Source organism: Orycteropus afer, unplaced genomic scaffold (genome assembly GCF_000298275.1).
Source record: "Orycteropus afer afer isolate SDZICR_OR568_19922 unplaced genomic scaffold, OryAfe1.0 scaffold00022, whole genome shotgun sequence".
Lineage (NCBI taxonomy): Eukaryota > Metazoa > Chordata > Mammalia > Tubulidentata > Orycteropodidae > Orycteropus > Orycteropus afer.
In genome coordinates this window covers 8,784,767-8,811,642 of record NW_006921609.1, presented here as the reverse complement: position 1 = coordinate 8,811,642, position 26,876 = coordinate 8,784,767, and the positions used below count along the sequence as shown (strand labels likewise).

The following is a 26,876-nucleotide window of genomic DNA, read 5'->3' as shown; positions in this document are numbered from 1 at the left end:
TACAAACTCCAATTTAATTCAAAAATCACTCATAGATTTTCTCTCCTCAAATATACCATTCATGTGCAGCCCAAACTGAACAGACCATAGGTCTGCTTACCTGAAGTTGAATCCTCTCTAAGAACTCCTGCAGAGTCTTTGGTTTTTCCCTCTTACTCCTTCGATGTGCCTTTATTTTCTTGGGGGCTGCTTCCTCTTCTGAGATGACATCCACATAAATAAATTTGAAGTTTCCCACCTTGTTGTTCAACATTCCCGTCCACATCCCCATTGGTGTTTTGCAAATAATGTCTATAATGTCTCCTTTCTAAGGACAAAAGACATCCAAATTAGATTTCAGAGAACTCTGGTGCTTTCACATTGTTTAGAATATTAGAATAATGAGGGAATTACACTAAACGATTTCAGGATTTTTTTTAAAAAGTAAAACTAAGAAGAAACATCCTTAAATGAAAATTATTTACTAGTAATAATAAAGAATTCAACAAACTTGAAGAAAAAGCTATTAAATGTATGTGATGACACCTTTATGTTTGTATCTTCATATCGATTTATCAATTTATATTTGTGGAGCTCAATGTAATTTACAAAGCACTTTTGCATATACTTGTTCATTTTATTCTTACAACAAACCTCTGACATTTTTGTGTATATGTTATCATTATCATTTTAAATATTACAATAAAAGAAACACAAACGTTAAATGACCTCCCAAGAATTTACAGGAAGTTAAGAGTAGAACCAAAATTTAGGACCAAGTCTTCTGACTGAAATATGATGCTCTTTTACTCACACTCTAATACATTTGCTTTATATGTATCAAAGCTCGAAAAATCATTCTCTGAGGGGCTTCCCAATTAGGAAAGGGGAAGAGACAGAAATCTGTCACTGTGTTTGTGCTTGTAGTTCATCTGAAAAATTAATCTAAAGTATAAATTAAATCCATCTAAAGTATTGCATTCATATAAAATAATGAGATTGTTCAGAACTCACCAAATATGTCAGAAAAGTGTGTGCGCCAAATACGTTACTTGGTTCTTATTATAGAAAGGATAAAATTTAGGTTGAGCTTTGCAACCAAGTTTGAGTTGAAGTATAGAAAAAGCACATTGGGATGAGCAAATAAGATTGGTCTTTTTCTTTATTCACGTCCAGAACCCTAATTGGCTAATAACTGGTACTTACTAGCAGGAATGAAACCCCATAGGGGCAGTTCTTTGTAAATAAAATTGATTTCTATACAAATACTCCTTTGAGTCTTATAACTTCCTGCCTCCAGAGACGTGATTACAGAGTGCACTATTTTGGGCACTTCTCAGGGATTGCTTTCAAACAAAGCAATGTTTTCTTCTGAAAATATATTTTTTCCCACTTCTCCATGAATGTGTGTTTTTTAAACTGAACTACAAATTTTATTTGTAATATTAGAATTCAGTTGTGACTCAAAGATCTGGTCTTTCTAATTTATGATCATTTGCCTCTCTGGCCACATAAACTGTTAGTCTGGGTCTTCCTGCCTTTAACTAAAAGGAATCCAGTCCTAGGCTAGCAAAATCCCCTAAAATTTATTAGGGAAGTTTCTAGGCATGGCGTCCCTTTGTTGCATCTTACCTATTATCCTTAATCTCATAAAAAGTACACTTTCTAGGAAGGCCCACAGGTCACTAAGCAAAGACAAAACTAAAAAAAAACTCACTTCCACTGAGGTGATTCGATTTATAGCGACCCCTCCTTGGGTTTCTGAGGTGCTATCTCTATGGTTGTAGGTTGCCCAATCTTCCTTCTGAGAAGTAGCTAGTGGGTTTGAACCATCAACTTTCTGGTTAGCAGTCAAAAGCCTTAGGCACTACGCTACCAGAGACCTAGTTTTATTTTGGATAAAACCCTTGATAGAAATAATAGTTTCACTCCTCAGGGGTAACTGCAGGATTCTTATCGTGTCCTATAAAACCAGTAACCAATGCCATGGAGTAAATTTCAACTCAGTGATTTCATGTATGTAGGATCCGAATTGTGTTGCATATCATTTTCAGTGGATGATTTTTCAGAAGCTGATCACCAGGCCTTTCTTCCAAGATATTATAGGTGGACTGGAATCTGCACCCTTTTGGTAAGAGCCAAGTGTGTTAACTGCACTACCCAGGGACTCCTGCTAAAATGATCCACAGTGGTAATGGTAGTGTACTGGTATGGTATTGTAGGGAAGGTGACAGGCTAACCTGAATCAAAATGTGTTCAGTATCTTCTTTTCTACTGCCCCTCCACCCATGATGGTTTCTAGGCTATGAGAACAATTTCTCTAGGACTTAAACGTAGACTTCAAGTCATTTCATATAAACAACCAAAGAAAGAACTAAAGGGAATGATTTCCTAATTCTCCCAGCTGAACTTTCTCTAATTTGATAGTATATTAGGGATAAACAGCTGAGTGCTTTGAATGTTAAATAATAATATCCATACTTATTATAGGAGCTCTGGTAGCATAGTACCTAAGACACTTGACAGCTAACCAGAAGGCTGGCAGTTCAAATCCACCAGCCAGCCACTCCTTGGAAGGAAGGTTGGGCAATCTACTTATGTACTGATACTGCCTTGGCAACCCAAGGAGGGGTCGCTATGAGTAGGGGCTGACTCGACGGCACACAACCAACAACAACATAACTTATTATATTAGTTAATATTGGTTAAATAATTTCATAATTAATCATAACTGCTGTGATTTTATTTATAGCACTTTGTGATACTAAATGGGAAAAAATTAAAAGCCATAGCATATTTCTTATATTGGTACTATTGTAGTCAGCCAATCATAGGTCTGCAATCGTCTCCAAGTTGCAACTCCTGAACAAAATACTTTGATATGGTGATACTTTTGCCACTCAGATTGTATAAATAAATGAACATTTTAAGGCTGCTTTAAAGGTCCAAGTACAGTATGATTGCAGTGCATTAAATAACTAAATGTGTAAAGCTTCAGGGTATAACTAGTGTTCTGTAGAGATGAAGAAAGGACTGATGCCCATTAATGAGTTTCTATGATTTTACTTTAAAAATCATGAGCGTATATCTTCTTGTGCAGGGGAGGTGGCAGAGATTCACAAATATTTGTGAAACTCCTCTGTAACCATCTCTACTCTACTCATACCTTTGCCCTGCTGAGGACTTAGAAAGTTTGGGTGGTGATAAATATTTTAATCTATAAAATCCAGTATTTTAAAAAGAAAGGATGATTCAGGTTTGAGATAGAATGAAGTAAATTTATTGAAAGTAGTCTACACCAACAACACACGTGTACCAGTCTGGCCATTCTAGCAGGCCTTGAGTGGGAACAAGGTAGCTACTTCTAAATATGCTGAGTTATAAAGCAGCATAAACAAAAAAACAGAACAAAACCCATTGGCATCAAGTCAATTCCAGCTCATAGTGGTCCTATAGGACAGATTAGAATTGCTGCATAGTCTGTAATCTTTACGGAAGCAAACTGCCATTTCTTTTTCCTGTGGAGTAATTAGTTGCTTCTAACGGCTGACCTTTCAGTCAGCAACCAAGCACTTAACCACTGTGCCACAAGGCTCCTTATAACTCAGCATACCAAACCAAAATCAAACCGATCAACAAGAATCCTGACCCATCATGACCCTGTAGGACAAGGGTAAAACTGTCCTGTATGGTTTCCAAGGCTATAAAAATTTATGGAAGCAGACAGCCACATCTTTCTCCCTCAAGTGTCTGGTAGGTTCCAACTGTGGACCTTTTGGTGAGCAGCCAAGTGCTTACCCACTGTACCACCAGGGCTCCTATAGAGCAGCCTAGTGCAGTGTAATTAGAAGACAGGATTTCTAATTTCTTATCCATTCCTTAAGAAGCCCTGATGGCACAGTTGTTAAAACACACAACTGCTCACCGAAAGTTCGGCAGTTTAAATCCACTGGATACTCCATGTCCAGTGTAAGATGGGACAGTCTACATCTATAAAGATTTATAGCCTTGGAAACCCTATGGAGCAGTTCTGCTCTGTCCTACAGGGTCACTATGAGTTTGAATGGACTCTAAGGCGCTAGGGGTAATCCCTCCCTTAAGGGATGGGAGATGGTGGGCAAGAGGCAAATTCTGATTCTGTCTCTTCATCAAAAAGTGATGCTAACTTTACCTACCCTATCGGCTTGTGATGAAAGCATTGAAATAACATAAAGAAATACACGCAGTGCAAAGTGAAGTTAGAATATGTCAGTTATATCTGAATAGAAGGCTTTCTCAGATGAGAGGGTTTGGTAGGCAGAACTTTAAGGTATTCCCCCACCCCCCAGATTCTTGCACTTGGTCCGCACACCTTATATTATACTCTCATTATATTGAGTGTTCTGAGACTGTGAATATAATGGATTTCATATTCACGATTATGTTACATAAGGCATCTGACTGCTAACCAGAAGGCTGGTGGTTCAAACCCACTACCCACTCCTAGGAAGGAAGGTTGGGCAATCTGCTTCTGTAGTGATACCACCTCGGGAACCCAAGGAGAGGTCACTATGAGTCGGGTTGACTCAACAGCAGTGAGTTTGATTTGTTTTTTTATATGACAAAAGGAACTTTCCAGATCAACAAATGTCCCAAATTAGTTAATTTTGAGTTAATTAAAAGGGAAATTATTGGGGGGGGGGGCGAGTTGACTCAGTCAGATGGGAACCCTTAAAAGAAAGAGGCATCAGTTAGTTTGTTTTCTGCTAGCCTGAAGGAATTGACTGACATGTTGTGCAGAGGGTCATGGTCTTGGGTACTAAGAATGGCCCCAAATGATCTCCAGCAACAGAGCAGTGACCTCAGTCCAACAAGCACAAGGTTGAGTTATGTCGACAACTAGTGAGCTTAGAAGAGGACCCTGAGCCTCAGAGGAGATTGCAGCCATGACAGACACTTTGATTTCAGCCTGTTGATACAGGGAACCCAGTTGAGCCATCCTTATGACCTATATAACTGACTGATAATAGTAATCTGTGTTGTTTTAAGCCTCTGAGTTTGTAGTAATTTGTCATAAAACCAAACAAAAACAAACTCACTGCCATTGAGTCCATTCCGACTCATAGTGACCCCACTGGGTTTCCAAGGCAGTAAATTTTTATGGAAGTAGGTTGCCAGTCTTCCTTCCATGAGATGGCTGGTGGGTTTCTACTGGCAACCTTCTGGTTAGTAGTCAAATGCCCTAGGCACTGTATCACCATAGCAATATAAAAATAATACAGAGGGTAAGAGTAAAAAGAGGAGATTCAAGAGGGAATATCATTGGAAGAAAGATCTCTAGTTACTCCTGGCAACAAACTTAAAACGTGCTAGAGGAGCCTGCCAAGACTGGTTCCCAAGGACTTTGCACTGCTGGACTCTTGCCTGATATCTTCATCTTCTGTCCCTCTCCTTGGCTTCATTATCTTTACTCCATCAAGGACCATGTTGAAGTGGCCACTTCCAGCAACCTGTGAGACTTAGTTTTTGGAAAATTCCTTCCTCCCCAGATAGGTTCTGAATTTAAATTATCTACATAGCCACTCCTCGGAAGGAAGGTTGGGCAATCCTACTTCTGTAGTGATACTGCTTTCGAAACCCAAAGAGCTGTTGCTATGAGTCAGGGCCGATTCGACAGCACATAACAACAACAACAACAACACATAATAATAGCTAATTTTAAAAGCCTGAAAAGAACAAGAAGGACCCTACTTACCACCACCCAACTCCTGCTGTTTTGTTCAAACTCTTGTCAAAATAAACCAGTTTCCAGTTCTACTGTCGAGAAAAACACACTCACTACTCGAGTTCCCACTGCCTATTATTTCCTTAAACAGATCACACAGCACAGTATTTGGCAAACCACATAGAAAGGAGTTATGACATTCACTAACCTTGATTTTGAGGGAGTCAGTGTCATAGGGGCTTGGCGTGAAATCTGTGTGCACTCTAGCACGACCGCAGAATGGTCCTGTGTAGGGACCTTCATCATCAAGCCGAAAGCTGTCCCGGTTACTTGTACCATCTGAACAACTTGTTATTCCACCTGATGAAAGCAAAAGTTAATAGTTCTCACAGAGAGCTCCTGATGTCTTGAACCATTATCTGGACACAACAGAAGAATGATAATACTTAAGCAGTGGATGTCAACCTTCTGCAGGATTTCTAATGCCTGATTCCTGTTTCTTGTCACTCTCCATTAATGACTTCTGTCCTCTGGGCTATTTCTGACCTTTCTTCAGCCAATCTGGCCCTGACCACTAAACCAACCACCCTCTTCCTTCTGCCCCTGTGATCTGATCCAGTAGCACAGTGTATTGTAACTTGCTAAAGAGCAGATGGTATAGGTTTAACCCCTGTACAAGTCAGACAATTAATTCTGTACATTTAAACAATGACAGAAACTGACAGTAGCAGTTTTATCTTTGTGTAATGTTGATCACAGAGTAGCCAAGATAAAATCCTACAAGGTTCACTATAACATATCACTATTGTAGCAAAAATGTTCCCCAGACTTCCTCTTGGAGACCAAATGCCATTTTGAGGTAGTGTCTCTCTCTGCACGTAAAAGGTGACACTTCTGCTTGTGCAAGTGTGATGAGAGGAGGAGGAAGTGTTCTGGAAGTCTGTACCCCCAAGTGTTTCAAAATTGTTCTAAACTAGCCCTTTGAATTGCTTTAAATGCTTGTTCACTGATTCTCTTCCTTTCTGATCTTGAGCCCCCAGGAAAGAAACAAAGGAGATTCCATTTTTGCTGCCAGTCTGGGGATAAGAAAGATTTCCAATGGAATTAACTTTCAGTTTCTCTACCATTCTCAGTCTTCACTCCCTCCTTCAGTCTGGCCCTTTGGTGCTCTGTTCATTGAAGGAATAGCACATATTTCACTACCACTCATTATGTAAATAAGGTAAAAAATTTACATTGTATATGAACTGGTATAGAAGAAAGATGAGTTGTCTTATCACAGAAATTACATCATATATAATAACAGCTAAGTGTGTTCCCATCTCTTCATTCTCACTCTCCCTTGGCTACCCTAGATCCTGGCTTTTCATGGTACATTCTAGTTAATAAATTTCTCCCCACATTCCAGACTGCAATCTAGAATTTTAAAACTTGCAGCAGGAATAAATTCTAATAGATTATAATTTTCACACAACAAAAACAGATCCTTCCAATGTTTCTGCACTAGCTATTTTCACAAAATAACTATTGTACAGCCAGAAAGAGAATGGGGATAAAATTCAGGATACTTGAAGCATCTGGTCTTTGTGACCCATCTTCAGATAATAGAAGCAATTGTTTTAAATGGAAATGGAAAAATGAACTTTGCAAAAACTTTGAACATCTTTGAAAAGATTAGAGGGATATATGTTGTTGTTGTTGTTATGTGCCGTCAAGTCAGCCCTGACTCATAGCGACCCCTCCTTGGGTTTCTGAGGCAGTATCACTACGGAAGTAGGATTGCCCAACCTTCCTTCCGAGGAGTGGCTGGTGGGTTTGAACCGCCAGCCGTCTGGTTAGCAGGCAAGTGTCTTAGCCACTATGCTACCAGAGCTCCCAGAGGGATATATAGAAGTGTATATATAAAAAGTCATAAGGAACCCTGCAGTATCAGTAGTTTTATTCAAATATTGTAGCAGGATATGTAATTAAATCCTGAGTCATTTTCCTTCTTAGGAAAATGTCAGTGCTCATTAAAAAATCCTTGTTGGACATTTGCTAATTCTTTTTTGTTGGATAGTTGGTTACATTCAACCATTTAGTATTTATATATTGGTTATCTATATAAATGGATATGTACTAGCCATTTAGTATTTTTATTTATTGTATAAGTGTTTTCTCCCTAATGTTGGATCAAGACCTAAAAATTAAATGCTGGAATGGATGTGAATGTCCTACACTTTTCAGAATACTTCAGGGGAAAAAAAGAAGAAAAACATGAGAAAGAGAAGGGGAAAGGAAAGGAAAAAGGAGGGGGAGAGAGAAGGAATAAATAAAAGGGAAGAGAGAGGAAAAGGAAGAAGGGGATGGAAGGGAAGAGGGAGAGGCAGAGGGAGGGAAAGGAAAAGAAGGAAGAAATAAGGGAGGGAAATGGAGGGAGAGAAAAAGAGAAAGCAGTGTTTCATTGACATAAATTTAACAATTTAAAGTTTTCAATGCATCAATATGCTTCAGTTCTCCCCAGCATACGTTTTTTATTTTGGGAATGCCAATTTAATTACCCAACACGACATTTTTGAGGCATATCTTCAACAGTCTTGCTGACTATAGTGTTAAAGTTTAAAAATAGTATATAATTCTGCCAAATGCATGATGTATCATTTTCAACAACAGCAGCTCCATATAGATTACAGACATCCTATACTTCTACCATTTCTCTTATAAAGTAACTGGAACCTTGTTGCTAATTGATAAACAAGGCTCACAGGAGCAAATCAGTTGTTTTTAATTCACTTAACTCAGACCTCACTTCTAGGATCTTGTCCCTTATTTTGTAGCCTTACTTGATGAGCTCAGCCCACTGTAGAGACTATCCATGGAGTCACTGGCTTTGAGGGAGACCTTCTCAGTGTGGGTCCCAATCATGGGGTCACTGTTCCGATAAGGGAGGGCATCCTGTCCATCTTCCTCATCCTTCAATAAAACATATCAGAGGTTAAGTGCAGACAACAGATTTCCATGACAATGTTCACCAGGCACACTGATTTAACAAAGAATACATATTTTAGCAATAGAATACTTAGGAATACATCAACCAAAGATAGGAGCTTCAATAATCTTTAGTTTAATTCCTAGCAAAATATTTTACAGTATACTTGGGAAGATTCTTTAGATAAAACAATGTACAATTCAACTGAAATTATAACAGTTCAGTGTTGCAAATTAGTATCAATAGCTTATCAATACTGTTTAATCAGAAATGTTCTACTTATTGCTATCTGTGCTTTATCTGTCATTCAACACAAGTTTATAAAATATGTTCTATGTACCAAGGCACTGTTTTTGTCACTACAGACACCATAGTAAATAAGATAACAGCATCCTTGCTCTAAGGAGGTATAATCTAAAATGTCAGGCTGTGTGTGTCTGTATGTGTTTGATCATATTTTTATAGATGTGCTATGAAAGAAATAAAATTCAGTGATGTGAGACAAATTGGCTACTAGGGTTAGGGTTGGGGATGGTTGCATGATTTAGATGAGGTAGCCTCCAAAGAGCTCTTAAATAAGGTGATATTTGTTCTAATTTCTTTATGTGAACAATAAAAGATGTAATTCATGTAAATATTTGGTGGCAGAGTCATGCAACCAAAAGGAACAACAAGTGAAAAGGAACTAAATTTAGAATTAGCTTGTGTTATGGAGGGAAAAGCTACAATGCCCATGTAACTGGAGCTCAGGGTGGCAGAGAGGAGTGTTAGGATATGAATTCAGAACTGGAAATTGGAGCCAGATCATGAAGAGTGTTATAGATCACATGTAGTGACTGTGGGTTTGTGCCAGAAAGATCTTTTGCTGAAGCGACTCTATTTGACTGACAACCACAGCTACTACCCTTCAAGATCCACCACTGTATATGCCCTGAGGCCACACTCTCAGGCAGTGACTAACACAGTCAGGATTCTATTCAAGCCTTTTTGGAAGGATGTGAAACTCCTGTAAATGAAAACTTTGGCTCAAGGACTTCTCATCAACCAGGCCAAAGCTTTCTCAGAATGGTGTTGCAATCTGACTCTCTCTTTTCCTAATCTTTCTTTTCCATTTCTTTTCACAGATGTCAGACCTGTATTACAGTTTGAAATCTAACCCTGTCCATTTCTCTTCTTCCCTTTTCTTTTTTTCCGTCCCCCAATACCATGGTCCTGAGATGGGAGATCTGTTGGATCTCTCTCCCGCAGTGTCTGGGTGTCTGTGAGGGATTGCTCTATATCTGTCTTCTGTTGTTTCTGTAAAGATTGCAGGTATTTTGTATCACTGGTATCTGTGCAAGATTAGCCTGAGCTGAATCTATCCTTGGTCTAGAGTATATTCCTGTTCACTGACCCCAATCTGATCCTTTCAGGTGTTTATGTGTTTATCTGTAGCCTGGTGTTTGTTGTTAATGGTAATGCATTATTGTGGGCACACTGGTTGGTATTAGCATCTGCCGTCTGTCTCCTATGTGCCCAATTCAGTGTCCTCTCTTTTCCCAATGTTATCACAGTGGTCACAGACTCTTTCCATACATCCTTCCCCTTATTCACGTCAGTGTGTGGGCCCCAACTAGCCCAAAATTAATCCCTCCCCCTCCCTCTCCACCCTGGCAACCTGCAAAGTGAGTTCCCTTTCCCAAGCAAACCTTTCTTTATCCTTTTACAGTAATGGGCTCATACAGTACTTTTCCTTCAGCGATTGACTTTTTTCACTCAGCATAATGTCCTCCAGGTTCATCCATGTTATGAGATGATTCGCGTATCTCTCTTTGTTCTTTAATGTAGCATAGTATTCCATTGGGTGAATGTACCATAATTTGGTTATCCCCTCATCTGTTGATGGGCATTTAGGTTGTTTCCATATCTTTGCTATAGTGAATCCTGCTGCGATGAATATAGGTATGCATATGTCTGTTCGTGTGCTGCCTCCTACCTCTTTAGGATATATTCCTAGTAATGGAATTGCTGGGTCAAATGGTATTTCTATTTTCAATTTTTTAGGAAACACCATACTATATGCCACAATGGTGGTACCATTTTACAGTTCCACCAGCAATGCACAAGAATTCCAATCTCTCTGCAACCTCACCAGCATTTGTATTTTGGGTCCTGTTGAACTTTGCTTTTATTGCTGGGGTAAGATGATATCTCATCATTGTTTTGATTTGCATTTCTCTAATGACTAATGATCATGAACAATTCCTCATGTATTTGTTGGCCGACTATATATCTTCTTTGGTGAAGTGTCTGCTCAAGTCTTTTGCCCATTTATGAATTGAGTTATTTGTGTTTTTGCTGTTGAAGTGTTGAAGTTTTCTATAGATTTTGGAAATGAGTCTTTCATTAGATATGTCATAGGCAAATATTTTCTCCCAGTCTGTAGGTTCTCTTTTTACTCTTTTGATGAAGTCTTTCAATGCACATAAGAATTTTAATATTTAAAAGGTCTCAGTCATCTAGCTTCTCTTCTACCTCCTGTACATTTTGGGTTATGCTTGATAGTCTATTTATGCCATAAATTAGGGCTCCCAGATTTGTCCCTATTTTATCTTTGATAAATTTTATAGTTTGGGGTTTTACATTTAAGTCATTTTCACCTTTTTGAGGCCTTTCTAACTTCTATGTGGAGAATGGATTTTATGTGAGGTAAAAGTGGAGGAGAGGAAAACAATTAGGTGGTTATTATAGTAATCCAGGCAAGAAAGATTGGTGACCATGTTTAAAGCTGGAACACTGTAAGTGGAGAAGTTAAGTCTTTAGATAATTTTTGAAGTTAGAACCAAAAGCATATACTGACATGAACTGGAGTGAAAAGTAGAAGAAAATAATTTAGAATGATTCCCCAGGTTTTTTGTTTGCTTGTTTATTTCAACGTATAGGATTATGAGGATTATGATGGTTTTATCTATTATAATTAGGGAGACTAGATAATAGATAGATAGATAGATAGATAGATAGACAACAAAAACACCTCCCTGCCATCGAGTCCATTTGACCCATAGCAACCCCTCCTTGGGTTTCTGAGGTGGTATCTCTACAGAAGTAGATTGCCCAGTCTTCTTTCTGGGGAGTGGCTGGTGAGTTTGAACTGCCAGCCTTCTGATCAGCAGTCAAATGCCTTAGGCACTGCACTACCAGAGCTCCTTATATATACATACCCAGTGAGTAAGTATGCATATTTGGCAGAAGTGTAGAGAATTAAGGTTTCAGTTTGGTATTTCAGGTAGTTTCTGGTTTCTGATGGGTTCCACTCTGACAACTCCATCATAATCAGTTCTGACATAAGTCAAACTCTTTACTTTTAGGTTTCTTTTTTTTTGTTGTTTTCATTATTATTAACTTTTATTATTACTATCTTTATTAATCTGATCTTTATGTGTCTTTTATGGTTGAAAACCCTACATATAAATTTACAGATGTATTTTAACATTGAATGTAGTACATATTACTAACTATAAAATCCAATGCAACACAACACACTGCTGTCGAGTGGGATCCGACTCATAGTGACCCCTCTTTGGGTTTCCCAGGTGGTATCACTTCAGAAGTAGATTGCCCAACCTTCCTTCCAAGGAGTGGCTGGTGGTTTTGAACCACCAGCCTTCTAGTTAGCAGTCAAATGCCTTGGGCACTGCAACACCAGAGGAAAGAAAGTCATGAGCACAGTTCATAGTATCTAGAATACTTCATGTGTCAGGTATTACCTGTACTAAGTTCCAGGTATCTATTAAACTTTTAAATGATGATATCAAATAAGAAATTAGTTCTACGATTATGCAGATAAGCAAAGAGTTTATAGAGACATAATTTGAAAAACATGAGCTTACAGATAGTGTTTGAAGTCATAATATTAGATGAAATCATTTAGGAAGAGAGGTAATTGAGTAGAGGGTCTAGGAACAATATTTAGAAAGACTCAGTATTTAGAGGGAAATGAAAGAAAGCAGAGTCAATAAAGGAAGCTCTGAGGAAGAAGAAAAGTCAGAAGAGTGCCCTGACTAATAAACCAAGAAAGGAAATCTTTGACGTGGAGGGAAATTGTCACCTAAATAAAGCTTAAAAATAAAGCATAAATAAATATATATGATCATTGTATTTGTCAATGCCAAGGTCACTACTGATTGTGACAAATGTTTCAATGGAGTATTGGCAACAAGTACCCCATTGAAGTTGGTTAAAAGAGAATGGGAACAATATATATGGACTAATGGAATAAAATTTGGGAGTCCAGAAAGTTGTTGTTGCTAGGTGCTGTCAAGTCAGCTCCAACTCATAGTGACCCTATGCACAACAGAATGAAACAATGTCTAGTCCTGTGCCAACCTCACAATCCTTGCTATACCTGAACCCATTGTTGCAACCACTGTGTCACTCCATTTCATTGAGGGCCTTCCACTTTTTCATTGACCTTCCACTTTTCTAAGCATGATATCCTTCTTCAGGGAATGTTCCTTTCTAATGACATGACCAAACTAGGTGAGACGAAGTCTGGCCATTTTCACTTCCAAGGAATGTTCCGGCTGCACTTTGTCCAGGAGATCTGTTTGTTCTTTTGGCAGTCCATGGCACTTTCAGTATTCTTCGCGAACATCACAACTCAAAAGCATCAACTCTTCTTCGATCTTCCTTATTCAATGTCCAGCTCTCACATGCATATAAGGCAATATTGAAAATACCATGACTTGGGTTAGGCTCACCTGAGTCTTCAAAGAGAAAACTTTTATCTTCAGCACTTGAAAGAGGTCTTATGCAGCAGATTTGCCCAGTGTAATGCATCTTCTGATGTCTTGACTGTTGCTTCCATTGGTGCTAATTGTGGAACCAAGTAATACGAAATGTGTGACAACTTAAATATTTTCTCCATTTATTGTTATGCTGCTTATTGGGCCAGTTGTGAGGGTTTTCATTTTATTCATGTCGAGATGTAATCCATACTGCAGACTGTAGTCTTTAATCTTCACCAGTAAGTGCTTCAAGTCATCTTCACTTACAGCAAGCAAAGTTGTGTCATCTGCATATCGCAGGTTGTTAGTAAGTCTTCCTTCAATGATGATGCTGCATTCTTCTTCATATAATACAGCTTCTTGGATTATTTGCTGAGCATACAGATTGAATAAATATGGTGGAAGGATACAACGCTGACACCCTTCCTGATTTTAAACCAAGAAATATCCCACTTCTCTGTTCGAACAACAGCCTCCTGGTCTATATACAGGTTCCTTATGAGCTCAATTAAATGTTCTGGAATTCCCATTCTTCTCAATGTTATCCATAATTTGTTATGATCCACACAATAGTCAATAAAACACAAGTAAACATCTTTCTGGTATTCTTTGCTTTCAAGCAAGATCCATCTGACATCAGCAATGATATCCCTCATTCCACATCCTCTTCTGAATCCACCTTGCATTTCTGGAAGTTCTCTTTGAAATATAATTTTCAAACATAATTTGAAAAACATCCGCTTATAAGTAGTGTTTGAAGTTGTAAGATTAGATGAAATCACTTAGGAGGAGAGGTAATTGAATAGAGGGTCCAGGAACAATGCTCAGAAAGACTCAATATTTAGAGGGAGATGAAAGAAAGCAGAGCCAAGGAAGGAAGCTCTGAGGAAGAATAAAACCATTTTTGAATTATCTTCAGCAAGATTTTACTTGCATGTGATATTAATGATATTGTTCTATAATTTCTACAGTCTATGGGATCACCTTTCTTTGGAATGGGTACAATTATGGATATCTTCCAGTCAGTTGTCCAGGTAGCTGTCTTCCAAATCTCTTGGCATAACCAAGTGAGTGCCTCCAGAGGTGCATCCATTTGTTGAAACACCTCAATGGGTATCCTGTCAATTCCTGGAGCCTTGTTTTTCACCAATTCCTTCAGTGCACCTTTGACTTCTTCCTTCAATATCACTAGTTCTTTGCCACTTCCTGAAATGGACAAACATTGACCAATTCTTTTTGGTACAGTGACTCTGTGTATTCCTTTCATCTTCTTTTGATATTTCCTTCATCATTCAATATTTTGCCTATAGAATCTTTCAATATTGCAACTCAAGGCTTTAATTTTTTCTTCAGTTCTTTCAGCTTGAGAAATGCTGAGTGTGTTCTTCCCAGTCCAGAAAGAGACTCATATATTTCTGATTCATATACATATGTCAATAAAGTTAGAGTCAATTGATTTTTGACAAGGGGTCCAAGACAATGCAATGAGAAAATAGTAACCTTTTGAACAAATGGTGTTGGAGCAACTGGATTTGCATATGTAAAAAATGAAGTTGGATTCCTAACTTACCATATAAAAGAATTAACTCAAATGGGTCATACATCAGAAATTAAGAGCTGAAACCATAAAACTCTTAGAAAAAAATATAGAGTAAATCTGTGTAAACTTAGGTTAAGCATTGGTTTCTTAGATAAGACACAAAAAACACAACAAAAGAAAAAATAGATAAATTGGAATACATCAATGTTAAAAACTTTTGTGCTATAAGTGATACCATCAGGAAAGTTAAAAGAAATCCCATACAAATGAAAAAAATCTTTACAAATGATATATCTGATAAGGGACTTATATTCAGAATATATAAAAACTCTTAAAGTTCAACAATAAAATGACAACTAATCCAATTAAAAATAAGGAAATTATGTTAATAGGTATTTATCCAAAGAATTTATACAAATGGCCAATAAACCTATGAAAATATTCCCAACATCATTAGTCATCAGGGCAATGCAAATGAAAAACAAAATGAGATTTCACTTCAGACCCACTAACATGGCTAAAATAAAGAAAGACAATAAAAAGTGTTGGAAAAGATGTGAAGAAAGCCCTCATACATTGCTGGTCTGAATAGAAAGTGATCTATCTCCTTAGAAAATGTTTGCTAGTTTATCAAAATATAAAACAGAGTTACTTATTCCCATGAGATATAAAGACACAAGAAAAACATATCCATAAAAATTTGTACATAAATGTTCACAAGTAGCATTACTCATAATATCCCTAAAGTGGAAACAACCTAAATACCCATAACTGATGAATGTATAAATAAAATGCAATATATTCATTCAATGTAATGTTATTTGGCAGTAAAAAAGAATGAAGTACTGATACATACTATAACATATGTGGCATGTACTTCACATACTAAGTGCATGATTATTCTGAGCCACAGTTTCTTCCATTAAAATGGAAGTTATGGTACTTTTCTTCTACCCAACTTATTGGCACAATAGTTAAGGAACAAAATAAATGTTTAAGTACCTCATAAAACATTAGTTGCTTCTATGTCTAGAAGAAAGACCTATTGAATATTTTAAGAAATTTCTAATCGAAAAATGTAAGTGCTTAGCAGAACACACTTACCTTGTCCTCAGAAAGGGCTTTTATGTATTTTTTACCCATTTTTTTCTTCATGGTCCAGGAAATAGCTCTCATTTTTTTACCAAAACCGCCTTCATTATTTGAAGTTTTATTTTGTTCTCCATTTTCATTTATCGGTTCACCTTCATACACCTAGTTAGAATTGTTTACAAAAGATGATATAATAAGCAATAAAAATAATGGATCTGAAAATATTATTAGAAAAAATATTCCACATTTGTAGACTTTCTGTACTGCATGCCAAATGACCGGGGCACATGTATATTTTCAACTTTGTTCAGGCCTGGTTACTTGTGTTACAAACTTGAGTTTCACATCTGAAATTTTCTTAGAGAGTTTTGGCTTTTTTTTTTTTTTTTTTTAATTTTTATTGTGATTTGGGTGAAAGTTCACAGAGCAAATTCATTTTCTATATAACAGTTCATACACATTTTATCTTATGACAGTGATTGCAATTCCCCACAATGTAACAGCTCTCTTCCCATAGTTTTGGCTATTTTTATAACTATAGAAGAACCATTTTTTATTTTTTAGTTTGTCCAAATAAAATTAAATACCAGGTATGTTAATGAATGATTATATCCATACAGTTGAGAGATGCTTTATTGGAGGCTTTAGAAATGGCTATCATATCAATCTGTGCTGAAAGGACATTAAAATATCCTTTTTATTCTTATGGAAGTGAACGTAGTTATGGCTATTTTTAAGAAGTTTTGGAGTTTATCAAATCCACAGAGAAACTGTAAGATTTTTTTCATCTTAACAGGTGACTATGCATGCAAATTTACCACATTCCCAAGCAATAGTAGATATGAACTCATTTCAGCCATTAGTACAGAAATTTTCATGTAAATTCACACACTGTACTAATCAAATATTTTATTTGGGCTACTTCTCTCTTGTTAAACTGATGGCTTCCTGTCTAACTTAAAATAAAATACAAAGTGTTCGTAGCTCACAAGTCTCAATTATATAAATAATGTGACATATAATTGATTTAATATGTAATATAATGTGATATATATTACACTATATAAAGTCTATTTGAACTAAAATACTCTCTCTACATATTTTATTCTCTCCTCTAGCTACTTCTGAGGTCTCCCTTGCTCACAATAGCAGTAGTTTTTGAAATGCAGTTCCTAAGCCAGCAGCATGAGCACCACCTGGGGACTGAAAAAACAAACAAACAAACAAACAAATCCATTGCCATCAGGTTGATTCTGATTCATAGTGACCCTATAATACAGAGTAGAACTTCTTTAGGGAAGCAGACTGTGACACCTTTCTCCTGAAGAGCAGCTGGTGGGTTCAAATTGGCCATCTTTTGGTTTGCAGCCAGGTGCTTCTTCCACCTGGGGCAGATTTGTGTTTTAAGATAATCTCCAAGTGATCCTGATATTCACTAAAATTTGAAAAGCACTTACTATAGTATTGCCACATTAGTCCTCTGTCTGTTTCTCATTCATGTTCCACCAAAATTTGCACATGCTATTGCCATTGGCTTCCCCTGTTGTTGTTGGGTGCCAGCAAGTTAATTCTAACTCATAGCAACCACCTGTGTGACAAGAGTAGAACTCTCCCACAGTATTTTATTGGCTGTAATCTCTACAGAAGCAAATTGCCAGGTCTTTTTCCCTCAAAGCTGTTGGGTGGGCTCAAACCACCCACCTTTGAATTAGTAGCTGAGTGCTTAACCATGGAGCAACTCAGTGGGCACAACATAGAACATAAAAATCTTGTTCAACAACCTACGTTGGTGAGTAGTGACTGGGGTCTTAAAAGCTTTCCAGCAGCCATCTAAGAGGCAACTGTTGTTCTCTTCTCATCTGAATCAAAGAAGAGTGAAGAAAATCAAAGGCATCTGGAAACAATTAGTCCTAGGATAAGATGGACCATGAAGACTTCAGCCTTCATGACCCTGAGACCAGAAGAACTAGATGGTGCCCAGCTACCAATGACAGACCCTCAGAAAGGGATCAAAACTGGAGATCCTGGATAAAGTGGGAGGAAAAATGTGGAACAAAATTCAAAAACACAAAAATGACCAGAATTACTGGTCAAATAGAGTCTGGTGGAAGCCACAAGACCGTGGCCCTGGGTTACCCTTCAGGCCTAGAATTGGACTCACTCCCATGGATTGGCTCTCAGCCCAACAGTAGAAAGACCTTCATGCAGAACACCTACTCCAGGGTGATGCACTTGCCTACTCTCCGGAAATATACCCCTTAGAGCAATCAGCCATGAAGCACCAGGGGGACAGCATTCACATAGAAGGAAACATGGACAGACAGGAGTGCATAGTGAAGAAGGGTACAGGAAGGGGTTAGTCACAAGGATGGATAGGAAGGGAAGAGAGTTTGTTATGGTCAGGGATGGTAATCGGGGTGTGAAATCAAATGTACACGGACTGTTGAATGTAAAACAAATTTGCTCATAAATTTGCACCCAAAGCACAATTTATAAAAAAAAAAAAAAAAAAGTGGAGAAATCAGGGCTGTTGCTGTTGTTGTTGTTGTTATGTGTCGTTGAGTTGGACCCGACTCATAGTGACCCCTCCTTGGGTTTCTGAGGCAGTATCACTACAGAAGCAGATTGCCCCATCTTCATTCCGAGGAGTGGCATGTGGGTTCGAACCTCCAGCCTTCTGGTTAGCAGTCAAGTGCCTTAGGCACTATGCTACCAGAGCTCCCAATTTATATATAAGCATGTGTATATGAACATATAGGAGCCCTGGTGGTGCAGTGGTTAAGCATTCAGCTGCTAACTGAAAGGTTCAAACCCACCAGCTGCTCTGCAGGAGAAAGATGAGGCAGTATGCTTCCCTAAAAATTTATAGCCTTGGAACCCTATGGGGCAGTTTTGCTCTGTTCTATGGGGTTGTTATGAGTTGGAATCAACTTGACAGCCAAGTTTGTTTTTTTGGTGTATAAATACATAGTTGGATAAAAGAGATATGTTGTTGTGTTGTTGTTATGTGCCGTCGAGTCAGCCCTGACTCATAGCGACCCCTTCTTGGGTTTCCAAGGCAGTATCACTACAGAAGTAGGATTGCCCAACCTTCCTTCCAAGGAGTGGCTGGTGGGTTTGAACCGCCAGCCTTCTGGTTAACAGTCAAGTGCCTTAGCCACTATGCTACCAGAGCTCCCAAAAGAGATATACACACATGTATATGGACTAATGAATACCAGATTACATTTTGTTCCCATTTCTTTCTTTCAGGAGTATCCATTACTGAAAGAAAAATATTTACAAATATTATAGATACCAAAAGCCAAACTCCTTGCCATTGAGTCTATTCAGACTCATAACAACTCTATAGGAGGGAATAGGACTGCCCCATAGTGTTTCCAAAGCTGATGGAAGCAGACTGGCACATCTTTCACACAAGAAGCCGCTGGCGAGTCTGAATCACACTCTTTTGGTTAGCAGCCAAATTCTTTAGCTGCTATGCCACCAAATCTCCTTACCATTATAGTTAGACACATAGAAATCCCAAAAGCACTTGGAGAAATTACATACAACAAAAGGAAACATTCTTTGTAAAAATGAAGATATGATAATTAGAATGAGGAATTAAGAATGCATATGACTGAAAATATGTTCATCTAAAATGAATATATCACCTGTGGGGCTCCTGAATCAGGTTCAATGATAAATATATATTTCAAGTTTTTTCAATACTCCTCCTTCCTCTCTAATATTCCATTAATTGCTGTACCTTCATTGCTTACTTACCACATGTGGCCACAGTTTATGAAACTGTATAACAGAATGGTAAAATTTAGAATTAGACTAAAAGTTCTTCTTTGGCATTAATTAACTACATAGTTAATTTTAGGGGTAATTTTACTGAATGAAACATATTTATTCAACAATAAAATGGAACTATTATTTTTACCAGAAATAAAATCTATATACATAGATAAAATATTTAGCATTGTGCCTGCCTCATAGTAAGTGTTCAGTAAAACATAGATATTATTAGTTTTATTACTGTTATTATAATGTAAACCTAATTTTATGGGAAGATTTTCTTAAGCTACATTTAAAGTGTTCATGGTTTGCCAAAGTTTATGTAATGGTCACCAATGAGACATTTTAATGCACATGTAGGAGTGTAATTGAGCAATCATGCTCTCCATAACAGGTTTACATTAAGTCACTTAATCATTTCCTAATTTAATGTGATTATAGCGTACATAAAATTTGTAATATTTATTGTTTTCTGGTGGAAATGCTAAGAAAAGCTGTGATTGTCTGTGTTTGAATTATCTTCTTAAGTTCATATTTTCCTTTCCCAGATGTCTTTTGAGTTTCTCAAATAGCTTTTTATTCTGAGTGCCCAGAATGGTGTGATTGTTAGGTACTGTCCGGTCAATTTTGAGCCTTAGTGACCCGTGGTAGAGAGTAGAGCTGCCCCATAGAGTTTCCTTAACTGTTATCTTTACTGAAGCAGATCACCAGCTCTCTGTCCCACAGAGCTCCTGGGTGAGATCAAATTGTCAAGCTTTCAGTTAGCAGCTGAGCACTAGACTGTTGTACAACCAGGTCTCCTTGTCCAGGATGATACTGGGTACTATAAAATTGTATATTTACCACAGAAACATTTGCAAGACCTATGATTTAAAGATATATGGACTATTCTTACTGTAGTTTGCAAAAGGGATATTTTTTCAAATAGAAAGGGATATTAGCATCATATTTTTTGCATTATGTGTTTGAAAAATATCTGTAAAAATAGAATCAAATACTAACCTCAGTCGAACCATCTGGTTTTGATGTGAAATCATCTGGTTTATGCCTAAAACGATCAAAATTCCCAAAGCTGCTGCTGCGCTGTAAAGAAGGAATGGAAGAGGAGCATAAAGTTAAGAGTTTATGACTTCATTGTTAAAACTAATAATATAAGTGATTATAATTTAATAAGCACCATTTTCTTGCAAATATGACCTTCTCTTATTCACTCAAGGTTTTTTGTTATGGCTACGAAGTTTCTGTAAGTTTTTCCCCTGTATGCTGTACTGTATTCATGGATATATATGAAGCATATGTAAATACATTTGTAGAAATATCCTCTGTCAGGCCTATATATATTTGTTGGGTATAGTCTTCTCCTCACGTCTGTTCAGCTTGTGTGTCTATCTATGTATCCACTTGTACATTATTGTTATCACTGTATTGCATGATTGTGTATGTAATAGCATTTATCTTTGTTGCCTTTAATTCTTGTACTCCTTCCATGGTTTTCCTTTGCCTTGATCACTTTTTGCTAACCTCCTCCTTATTTTATTTTGCTGTCCCCCTCAACCAAGTCAATATGTGCTGGTGTTTTTCCCTCCCTTCCTTTCCCCCCACTGGTAACCATCTGTTTTGGTTACCTGGTGCCTCTCTGAAGAGAAAATATACCACAAATGGGATGCCCTTAATAAACAGGAGTTTATTCTTACAATTTGGAGGCTTTAAGTCCAAGTTCAAAGTGCCAGGCTCTAGGGGCTGGGTGAAACCCCTCAACCTTGGGGTCCAGCTCTACCTCCTGCTCCCAGGCCACTGGAGCTAGAGGCGTTTCATCACTCAAACAGCTGCTGGCTGCTGAGGCTGGAAGCCCCAAAGTTGACAAGTAAAAAGGCACAGTCCCGATGTTACCAGACCACATGGCAGGCCAGTAATTCAAGTCCATTGAAAGTCCTAAGTTCGGCAGAACATGGCAGGCTGCTGAGCAACGACACAGCTACATGCAGGGTCCAAGCGTGCCATAGGCTAGAGACCATTACCAAGGTTTCTCCTTAAATACAGGAAACAGAACACATTCCCAAAGGTAGCTACTCAGCTGCTTGTGGTAGATCCCACCACGGAGCTTGTTTCCAGTCTCATCATGGGAATAACTACCACCAGCTTCCCAGCCACTCAACCAGGCCCAGCCAAGTTGGCACACAACCAAAACCACCACACCATCAAAATATGTTTCTTTTTGTGTGAAAATATTTTCTTGACTTTTTTATAATAGTGATCTCACACAATATTTTTCCTTTTGTGATTGACTAGTTTCATTCAACATAATGGCCTCCAAGTTCATCCATGTTACCAGGTGTTTTGCAGATTCATTGTTATTCTTTAATGTTGTATAGTATTCCACTGTGTGCATATGTGATAGTTTATCTGTTCTTCTGATAATGGACATTTAGGTTGTTTCCATCTTTTTGCTATTGTGAATAATGCTGCTATGAACATGGGTGTGCATGTATCTATTCATGCTGTGTGTCACAGCTCTTTTTTCTGTAGAATATATGCCTAGTAGTGGGATTTATAGATCATATGATATTTCTATTTCCTACTTCATAAGGAAGATTCATGCAGTTTTCCTGGAGGCTTAGGACTGTACTCTCAGGGAACATCAAGGTCAGTTGGCACAACATCACCCACAATGAAAATGTTCTACATCCTAATTTGGTGAGTAGCACCTGGGATCTTAAAAGCTTGTGTGCAGCCATCTAAATAAGGTGCAACTGTTGGTCTCTCCAACGTCCAGAGCAAAGAAGAGTGAAGAAAATCAAAAACACATGGAAACAGTCCAAAGAACTAATGCACCATGTCAACCTTAGCCTCCATAACCCTGAGACCAGAAGAACTAGATGGTACCTGGCTACCACTACCAACCAGCTCTGAAAGGGATCACGTTAGAAGATCCTGGCAAGAGTGGGAGAAAAATGTGGAACCAAACTAAAAATCATAAAAAAGACAAAGCTTATTGGTCAGATAGAGACTCGTGGAAACCCCGAAACTATGGCCCTTAGTCACCCTTCTGACCCGGAACTAATCTAACTCCCATAGCTCAATTTTCAGCCAAATAATAAACAGTCTATAAGGTGAACAATAACACTAGGGAGGTAAGCACACCTTAGACAAATCAACCATTCTTGATCAAAAGGTCAGCATTTGCCCAAGGACAAAGTTCAAGTAGCAGGAAGGGTTAGGAAAGAAAGAATGGAAACACAGAGAAGTGGGATGAGTGATGTTACATTGAGCGGACTGCAATCAGTGACATGAATCAAAATGTGTGGGAATTGTTGTTTGTTCTATAAACTTTCACCTAAATCACAATAAGAAATTCAAAAAAATCTATTAAATATATAGTGGCTAACAGTACAATTCAAAAAAAGAAAGAAAAAATGCTCTCTCTGGAACATCCAAAGGCATTTAAAGTATAACAATTATTAACATTTAATATTTACATTCAAGAAAATTTATTCATATCCTTAATATGAAAGTGTTAAGCACCTTGGAAAATATTTGTTAAATTATTTCTAATTTATTGTGTTACTTGGGAATGGCAACTGAAAAGCCTATCGATTCTAAACTGAACCTTCTTGGAATGAGCTAACCGCTAACTTATTTCCATGAGTGAATGACATATAGTATTAACTAGCCAGCCAATCAACCAAGTAACCAATCAACAAACAAATAACCAACAACAGATAAATAAAAACCAAGCGTTTGCTTCATAAAGATCAAGTTTATTGACAAACAAAATTGAACACAAATAAATTTCCATTGCTAACTCTTAATTTGAAACTGTTGAGTATCAGAAAACAATGACATACATATAGAATTACTAATAAATTGAAAGTACCATTTACCCATGCAGGATCTGAGGGTGTGCAAAACTGAATCTTTCCACATTTAATGTGGAATTACAAAGAGACTTCTGTATCAGTATCATGGACTGAATTTGAGAAAAAGCATGATATATTAAAAGAAGACTGTTCCCTTGGATACCTTTTCTTACAAAGCTAAATTTTTATTCTTATTCAATTCACTTTAGGCAGGTAATTGTATACACATCCTGATATTCTACAAAGTAAATGATTCTCCTAAACACGTTTTAAAAAATCTTTAGAGTAACTGAGTCAAAAAATTAGTGTTTCCTCAGTATCAATTTAATTTTATACATTGCTTAGGATGGTAGATATCTGATATTATGTTCTTCGTGTACCTATTAATACCAAGAATCTGTTCTATCTTAAGAAATTTATCTCATTCCAAGCTTATCATATTAAAAAATAAGTTTGTGGTCCTCAAAAATAACCTGATTATTTGAAAAATTAATAATGAGAGTCAATAATCTGTAAAAACTTCTGTTCAGAAATCACAGGCAATTTTAGTTCAAGTCAGCTTCAAAGGCTTCCAGTCTTTACAAGCACACTTACACTCCTGTCTTCCCACCAGCTATCTTTAAAACTCCTTGTTTCCATTTTAAAGGAGCTGAAGCAAAAAGATACTGACATGTGACAAGGGGTTAGCTTGATAGACAGGTGCTACAGCATACTGCCCCAAGGATGATGGTTGTGTTAGACATAATTAACACCTTTGCTGGCTTGCCACCCCTGCTGAACAAGCCCTCCAGTTTGGAGAGTAGAAAAGAAGGGCTAAAATTCAGAAACATGTTGGAAAATAGAGTCTCTTCATGCAGTGCTTACTTAACGAGAGTGACTTTTCGGAGTATTAATCACTTCAATTTGTCTAGGGAAGCGTATCATCAGGCCACTATGGCTTAGAGATCACAGAAGTGAATTGAGTGTATTGTCTGTTTATAAACTATCTGAACAAAGGTAAAACTCTTCTATATACTTGAAACATTACTATGAGCGATGCCTGGGGCAATTTTCTACCCTACATCCACCCTGCCTCCTACCTAATAAATATTAATAAGGGTTAAGGCCTGATTTCTACCACTGGATAATGGGCCACATTGCCCAGGAGGGCACAAATAGGCTCATTTCAGCAATTCTCTATACTATCTTCTTCCATTAAGTAATCAATAGTCACCACCTTTTAAAATTAATTCATCCCCCATTATATCAATAACGAAAAGCAGATTTAGTAGTAGTGGTTTAAGAAGAGTTTGGGACTATTACTTTGGGTTTTGTCAGTCATCTCATTACTAATCACTCAACAGCTTTAAGCCAGAGAAGCATAATATCAGTCCACATTGAGACACATTTAAGAAGAAAAATTAAGTATTTAAAAGGACATTGTTTTAAAAATTGCATTATTCTCTAGTCTAAAAGTTAGTGTCTTTCTGAGATGGATTCATAATGTATAGGTTACAGCTTATCATGAAAAAGGGCCAGTGTGAACAATAAGCAAATTTATAATTTCTACTCCTGTTAGCTTTTCAATGAAAAGGTGAATCATGAAGAAGTAAAGCATGCTTCCTAGATAAATCCTTAATAAGTGAGAATGTATTTGAATATTAATAATCTTACATTGTTTAATCATCATAGATTAGATATAGCCAATAGTAATTTGTGACAGAGCTCTTATCAAGGCAAAGCTATTATATAAACAAATATCTATCAATGGGAAGAGTAACTTCAATAATAATGCAGTTCATTTTTAAGATCACTCTTTGTTTATGCTGACATTAGGTGATCTAATGTCATATTTTATCTTTAGCTATATTATTTTATAAATCTATATAATCTTTCCTTATGCAATTAGAGATGCACCTGTAAAGTGGGGAGAGAATACTTGGGGAGAGAAATTTTGCAATATGTGGCAAAATTACATATACATAAGTTTTTTGACCCAGAAATTCCATTTCTAGATGCTTATACTAGGTAAAGCATTGTACTGATACAGAAGTTCAACAGTTTGAACCCGTCAGCCACTCCATGGGAGAAAGATGAGGTAGTCTACTTCCTTAAGGATTTACAGCCTTGGAAGTCCCATGGTGCAGTTCTACTCTGTCTTATAGGATCACTTTAAGTTGGAATTAACTCAATGGCAGTTGATATACTAGAGATGTGCTTAGATATAAAAGATTTACCTACACACATTCATTGTGGTGCTGTTTTTTTTTTTTTTTACCAAAAAACTATAAACCCTGGTGTCCATCAATAGGTGACTGGGAAAAAAGTATGGTAAATGCAAACCATGGATATGAATGCAGCTATGAAAATTGAAATATAACTCTTTATCCTGCTATAGAATTATCTCCAGATTATGTTGCAGTTAGTTGCCATGGAGTTGGTTTTGACTCATGACAACCTTATACATAATGGAACACTGTTGTTGTTGTTATGTGCCGTAGAGTCGGCCCCGACTCATAGCGACCCCTCCTTGGGTTTCCGAGGCAGTATCACTACAGAAGTAGGATTGCCCAACCTTTCTTCTGAGGAGTGCTGGTGGGTTTGAACCGCCAGCCTTCTGGTTAGCAGTCAAGTGCTTTCGGCACTATGCTACCAGAGCTCATTAATGGAACACAGTGCTACTGAATTCTGTACTATCTTCCTGGTTGCTGGTATATTTGAGTCTCTTCTTGTGGCTATTTTATCAATCCATCTCATTGAGGGTTTCTGTCATTTTTGTTTGCCCTCTACTTTATCAAGCACGATGTCCTTTTCTAGTGATTCATCTTTCCTGATGACATGTCCAAAGTAAGTATGTCAGAGTCTTATCATCCTGGCTTCTAAGTAACATTGTGGTATTTCTTTTAAGATTGGTATCTTCATTCTTTGGGCAATTCTTGATATTTTTCCTATAATGTCACTGGTATTCCAAATGCCAGCAGTTTTGATGCATGGCAAACAGGTTCCAATGGAGCTTTCAGACTAAGACTGACTAGGAAGCCCTGAAAAAGGTACTTCCAAAAATTAACCAGTGAAAACCCTTAGAAACCCTTCAGAATATAGTGCAAGTGAGAAAATTCATGGGGAAAAGTGTGCATAATAAACTACCATTTATCTAAGAACAGTAGAATATGTGTGTGTGTGTGTGTGTTTTAATTGTTGTTAG

At 37.4% G+C, this 26,876-nt stretch overlaps 1 protein-coding gene across 1 annotated transcript in view; it reads right to left on the bottom strand.

Moving 5' to 3' along the window:
* The window catches only part of SAMSN1 (SAM domain, SH3 domain and nuclear localization signals 1), a 258,586-nt gene that overhangs the window by 19,359 nt on the left and 212,351 nt on the right, over positions 1-26,876 (bottom strand). Inside the window, exons 6-10 of the mRNA XM_007934912.1 lie at positions 20,838-20,918; positions 16,062-16,211; positions 8,506-8,635; positions 5,892-6,043; positions 101-307 (exon numbers count right to left, since the gene is read on the bottom strand). Coding sequence (XP_007933103.1) covers positions 101-307; positions 5,892-6,043; positions 8,506-8,635; positions 16,062-16,211; positions 20,838-20,918 — 720 coding nt within the window. The remainder of the gene's footprint in view (positions 1-100; positions 308-5,891; positions 6,044-8,505; positions 8,636-16,061; positions 16,212-20,837; positions 20,919-26,876) is intronic.